General features: G+C 37.9%; 1 protein-coding gene across 1 annotated transcript; it reads left to right on the top strand.

Moving 5' to 3' along the window:
* The first annotated feature begins 5318 nt into the window (after positions 1-5318).
* On the top strand, positions 5319-5889 carry LOC128132111 (dirigent protein 17-like). Its single transcript, XM_052768153.1, has one exon. The coding sequence runs from the start codon at positions 5384-5386 to the stop codon at positions 5885-5887; it is 504 nt and encodes a 167-aa protein (XP_052624113.1). The 5' UTR covers positions 5319-5383; the 3' UTR covers positions 5888-5889.
* Positions 5890-6999: the final 1110 nt, after the last annotated feature.

The raw sequence follows: 6999 nt of genomic DNA on the forward strand, positions 1-6999 counted from the left end.
GATACCAACTAATTATTATTATTAAAAAATATTAGTAATAATAAATGATAAGGGTAGCATAAATTAAATTAAACTTAACAATAAGCAAAGTTAAAAAGGAACGAGGAGGTGTTAGGGTTTGTGCAGGAAATCGAGTTCGATTGGGCTAACCGCTTGCTCTCCCGGTAAGCAAACTCGGATTTCATAGCAATTGAAATATTTGAAGATCAGAAACCGAAGGAATTAGAGTTCCAGTTCTCAATCAAATCTGATCAATTGTAAATCGTTCATCCTGTTTCGATATGTTAATGTTAGGCGATAAGATTAGCTGGCATTTAGGTTTATCTTTATTTAAACTTCATTATGTTTATCTTTTCCTTAGTTGGTTAGTCTCTGATAAAGACTTGTAATTGTATAAATACGTTGGCAGATCAATGAATAAGGCAGGCAATTCATACAAATCTTTCATGGTATCAGAGCGGGATTGAGAAATCTAAAACCCTAAAACATGACGAAATCTGGAGAAGAACCTTCAGAGGGTTCAAAATCGTCACCACCTAAAATCGAATCCAATTCTCCTTTCTTTCTTGGACCACAAGACCGTCCAGGTGATTTCATTACCCCAACAAGACTGCGTGGGGATAATTATGATGATTGGGCAGGAGACATACAAACGGCATTAGAAGCACGAAGAAAGTTTGGGTTTCTTGATGGGATGATCACAGGTCCTGCTCCTCCATGTACGACTTCATATTGGCTCACTATCAACGCGATGTTGGTTTCATGGATCATGAATACCATCGAAACAGAGGTAAAATGCTATCTTTCTAAATACAAGGATGCGAAGAAACTATGGGATACTTTGAAATCACGATATGCGATTGTTAATGGACCCAGGATTCAGCAATTGAAGGCTTCAATTGCAAAGTGTGAACAGAGCAAAACCATGCCTGTTGCAGAATACTTTGGCAAACTAACTGCACTATGGGAAGAACTTCATAAGCATGAGCCTATAATTAGCTGTGAGTGTTGTACAGAGTGCACAGTTGGAGCTAGACACGAGACCAGGAGAGATATATATATGTTACATAATTTTCTCATGGGTCTATGTTCAGAATACTTCTCCACTCTACGAACTAGTATTCTATCACAGGATCCGCTCCCTTCACTTGACAAAGCTTTTCAACTGGTAGTACAAGATGAACGAGTACGAATCTCAAAGTCTGTCCAAGAGGAAAATCCAGCGGAAGTTTTGGGTTTTGCTGCTAAAGTAGGATCCAATATGGGACGAGGAAAAGGAGACAGACCTGATAAGTCACATCTAAGTTGTACTCACTGCAAGAAAACAGGTCATGAAGCCAATACCTGTTTTGAGTTTAGTAGGGTATCCTGAATGGTGGGAACATAACAACAGGTCTGATGGTGGCACTCGAGGAGGCAGATCAGGCGGACGAGGGAGAGGAAGTGTAAGAGCAAACACAGTCACTGCAGGCTCTCACAATGGAGGTATAATGGCTGGAAATAATAGCAACTCACCGCTATTATTTGCAGCTGAACAATGGAAGGCTTTGACCGGTCTTATGAGTACTTCCAAGATTACAGATGAAAGATTGAATGGTGAGTTTAAAAAACGATTATGGATTATCGATTCAGGAGCAACACACCATGTAACTGGTGATGCTTCTTGGTTGGAAAATACACATAACATACCTGGTCGTCTTGTGGGTCTTCCAAATGGTAAAAAGGTCATTGCAATCCATGAGGGTTGTGTTAGACTTTCAAAGACCATCACTCTTAAAAGTGTTCTCTTTGTACCTAAATTAAGTTGCAATTTGATTTCAGTTTCTCAATTAAATGATGATATGAAATGCATTACTCAATTCGATTATTCTATATGTGCTATACAGCACCGGTCGAGGAGGCTGATTGGAGCGGGTGTTAGAAGGGATGGACTTTACTTCTTTGGGAAAGGTGGATCAATTCTTCATGTTTCGGTGGATGCAGCAACCTCCACGTTAGAGTTATGGCATAAGAGAATGGGACATCCTTCTGAAAAAGTGGTGAAATCCCTTCCTCCCGTTTGTAACCTTAGGGGTAGTATGAATAAAGCCTGTGAAGTTTGTTTTCGGGCTAAACAAACTAGAGATAAATTTCCTTTAAGTGAAACTAAAACTAGTCGAATTTTTGAGAAAGTACACTGTGATCTTTGGGGTCCTTACAAGCATCTTTCAAGCTGTGGGGCTCGATACTTCTTGACAATAGTTGATGATTATTCTCGTGCAGTGTGGGTGTATTTGTTGATTGATAAAACTGAAGTTTATGAAATGTTTGTGTCTTTTGTGGCTATGGTTGGTAGACAATTTTCAAAACAAATCAATATAGTACAAAGTGATAACGGAACAGAGTTTAATTGCTTGTTTACTTATTTTTCTACACATGGAATTTTGTTTCAAACATCATGTGTTGGTACTCCTCAACAAAACGGGCGAGTAGAGAGAAAACACAAACACATCCTCAATGTAGCCCGATCTCTTATGTTCCAAGCAAAATTGCCTATTTCCTTTTGGGGTGAATCCATCCTCACAGCTGCACATCTGATCAATCGCACACCCTCTCCTTTGCTCGACAACAAAAGTCCATCAGAGATATTGTTTGGTGCTCTTCCCTCATATTCTACTCTTAAAGTGTTCGGGTGTTTATGTTTTGCTCATAACCAAAGGCAAAAGGAGATAAATTCGCTAGTCGAAGCCGAAAATCTGTCTTTGTTGGATATCCATTCGGTAAAAAAGGGTGGAAATTGTTTGATCTTGACACCAATGAATACTTTGTTTCACGTGATGTAAAATTCTTTGAGGACATATATCCTTATTTTGACATGAATTTAACACCACGTGAGACCACAAACACACTACCTGATGGACCAGTTTACTTTGATGAGATTGACGAGGATGTTGTTGGTCTAGATCAGTCACCTAGTGACACTTCACCTATAAATTCGCCCATTAATACACCTGGTCAAGAACTACCAAGCTCTCATACAAAGCCAATTTCGGACCCCCCGTCTCCACTCGAACAACAGGAAAATATGGGTAGAGGTCAAAGAATCAAGTATCCGTCCATCCTTCTTAAAGACTTTGTTGCGTCTACTAAAGTTAGTCCATCCCCGTCCTCTACACACCGGTCTCCACCAGCTTCCCCAAATACGCCATATCCTATAGTTCATTATATAAATTGTGATCAGTTTTCTCCTTGGTATAAAGCCTTTATTTCAGCAGTCACTTCGGGAACTGAATCGAGATCATTTAAAGAAGCCATGCAGGACACGAAATGGAAAGCTTTTATGCAAGATGAAATTCGTGCTCTTGAAGAAAATGGTACTTGGACATTGCAACATCTTCCTCCTGGCAAACGTGCCCTTGGTAGCCAGTGGGTATATAAAATTAAATATCACTCCAATGGTGATATAGAAAGATACAAATCACGGTTGGTTGTGTTCGGAAATCATCAACAAGAAGGCCTAGATTATAAAGAAACATTTGCACACGTTGCAAAGATGACTACGGTACGTATGTTTCTGGCAATTGCAGCTTCAAAAAACTAGGAATTACATCAGATGGACGTGCATAATACTTTCTTACACGGGGATCTACAAGAAGAAGTCTATATGAAATTGCCTCCAGGGTTCAAATGCTCGAATCCCAACTTAGTATGTCGTCTTCGCAAGTCACTTTACGGTTTAAAACAAGCTCCTAGGTGTTGGTTTGCTAAACTAGTGACAGCACTTAAGAAATACGGTTTTCGTCAGTCTTATTCTGATTACTCTCTTTTTACATACATGTGTGGAATGGTGCAAGTTAATGTAATAGTTTATGTGGACGATCTTATCATCTCGGGTAATAATCATGAAGCTATCAAACACTTCAAGACATATTTAAGTAATTGTTTTAAAATGAAAGATCTTGGTCCTTTGAAGTATTTTCTCGGTCTTGAGGTGGCTCGCAATCCCACTGGGGTTTTCTTGTGTCAACGCAAATATACGTTGGATATTATTGCTGAAACCGGTCTTTTGGGCGCCAAACCAGCCGGTTTCCCCATTGAACAAAATCATAAGCTTGGTCTCGCTCAGGGTAAAGAGTTGACTGACCCAGAAGTTTACCGTCGACTTGTGGGTCATTTGATATATCTAGCTATCACGCGTCCAGATCTAGCGTACTCAGTTCACATCCTATCACAGTTCATGCAGTCTCCACGGATCGAACATTGGGAAGCAGCTCAACGTGTGGTTAAATATTTGAAGGGAACTCATGGACAAGGTATTCTTCTACGTGTTGATAGTCCTCTCATCTTGAGTGGTTGGTGTGACTCTGACTGGGCTGCTTGCCCTCTTACTCGACGATCTTTATCTAGATGGATTTTGTATCTCGGTAATTCTCCTATCTCTTGGAAAACGAAGAAGCAACATACCGTGTCTCGATCATCAGCTGAAGCGGAGTATCGATCTATGGAAGCTGTTACGTGTGAATTGAAATGGTTAAAAGGTCTTCTTGCTAGCTTGGGAATTCATCACAAGAAAAGTATTGATCTGTTTTGTTTTGTGATAGTGAACCGGCTCTCTACATTTCATAAAATCCGGTTTTTCATGAACAAACGAAGCACATTGAAGTTGATTGTCATTTTGTTCGTGATGCTATAGTTGATGGTCTCATTAAACCTTCTTATGTTCATACATCTAAGCAACTAGCGGATATCTTGACGAAAGATCTAGGAAAAGCTGCATTTGATTGTCTTGTTAGCAAGTTGGGCATTTTTGATCCCCATGCTCCAACTTGAGGGGGGATGTTAGGCGATAAGATTAGCTGGCATTTAGGTATCTTTATTTAAACTTCATTATGTTTATCTTTTCCTTAGTTGGTTAGTCTCTGATAAAGACTTGTAATTGTATAAATACGTTGGCAAATCAATGAATAAGGCAGGCAATTCATACAAATCTTTCAGTTAAATTGGTATTGTGATGATTCATGAAAAAACATAGGGTACCAGCGTATAGTTTCCTCTTTTGCTAATTGCTTTTATCAAGTTTTTGTCTAACAATCTTATAGATCTTCGTGATTAATAGCAGCGTACGCGATAATTAATCGCTTAAATTGTGCAGTCTCCCTTTCTCTGTTTAACTAAGCTATGGATATAAGAAACTACTGTGGATATCATTGGGAAGCTATAGTTGCTACCTTCTGAATAAGATATATATATATATATATATATATATATATATATATATATATATATATATATATGATTTTGTGGTGTCACTTGTCGTTAGATTCGAAATATCTGATACACACTGAAACAATGCCATATCTTTCATACATTTTATTCATTTGGCAGGATATATCCAGTCTAGGTTATGCATTTTGAAATGGAGATGACACTCAAGGAAGACAACCCAGATTCTCCAATGTCTAGAATCTATGAGATACCTGGTGAACCTACATTGGTTATCAATGGGGTGCCTCCTGTATGTACCAGTGTCAATGGTAGTCTTGTTCCCTACAAAGTTTGTTGTGACATAGATTCAAAAACAAATGAGTCTTTGGGTGACTGGTTAGAAGGTAGAAAAGTTCAAAAGCTATTTGGGAAAAAGTTCTTTCATGGGGAAGTTACCAAATTTGACAAAGAATCGAATTGGTATAGAGTGGTTTATGATGATGGGGATTTTGAAGATCTTGAATGGCATGAGTTGCAGGAAGTTTTACTACCTCTTGACATCACAATCCCATTGAAGACATTAGCATCAAAAGTCAACAAGAGGAGGCAAGAACATGATAAAAAATCTGGTAGATCTGTGAGTAAACCCAAAATCCACCAACATAAAGGCTTGGAATCCGAGGTTGAGAAAATGGAGGTCTAGATAGCAAGTAGATTAGTGGTTGCTTAGTCATGAAGCTCCTTGGGATTTCTTATGCAATTTACCTGTCTTCATTTTGTGGCTCTTTTATCTAGGTTGTAAATATATAATAATAATAAAAAAAAGTCAAGGTAGAGCTAGAATTTGAAATGCAATGACATGTAGAGGTTTGTCCCTTGTGTGAATAAAAGATTATGTATCTTGTTGGGAGTTAGACCATTTATTCTATTACCTCATCCATTATATCCACCACTTATCCGTTATAGTGGTGAGTGTCACCTCATCACCACGTGCTACCATTAAAACCATGAAATATCTAATACACCACTCCACATCATTTTTGTAATTAAAATTAAATCAAAAATAAAAACGACAATTTAAAATAAAATGTAAGAAAACATAAAATAAACTATCCCTACAATCTTAGTTTACTTTGGGCAAATGTAAAAAATTCAAAAAAAATAAACTACTCTTTCCATTTTGGACGATTCCTCAACTTTAACTACGTTTTGAGATGTGGAAAAGGTTTATGATTTTCATAATGATGCAAGGCAACACTAACCACATGGATATCGTCTTCTTGTTGATTGTTTACCATGTTATAAATTCCATTGAATTGACAACATTTTATCCTCATATTGTGTCACTTCGAACATATTTAAATGGGATTTCGACTTGTACAACCAATTAAATAGAAAAATCTTCGAACTTTTCCCTAAAAATCTCTAGAGGTTTGACAATCTTCGTCTTCAGAAACTAACACTCGTGCTAGTGTTAACTCTCTTCTTCCTCTTTCGACTAATTCATCCTTTTCGGAACCATAGTTTTGAAATTTAACGATACAAATGTGTGAATGTGAGTAAAAGGAGAGAAGAGTTATATGACAAATAAGGTGGTTTGTAGTGACATTTATAATTGTAAAATTTTAATTAAAAAAAATGCTCAAAGTAGTCATTAGAATGTTCAAGCCATGAGTCAAAGAGCAAAGAGTTTTTATTGGGCATTGTAGGGTGTTGTTGGCATCACAAAACGTCACAACCACTCCCCACCACGAAGGTGTAGGCTGGTGTTCACGGTCCACGATCGTGGACACGTAGACCACGACCCAATTCGTG

The sequence above is a fragment of the Lactuca sativa genome, chromosome 2 (genome assembly GCF_002870075.4).
Source record: "Lactuca sativa cultivar Salinas chromosome 2, Lsat_Salinas_v11, whole genome shotgun sequence".
Classification (NCBI taxonomy): domain Eukaryota; kingdom Viridiplantae; phylum Streptophyta; class Magnoliopsida; order Asterales; family Asteraceae; genus Lactuca; species Lactuca sativa.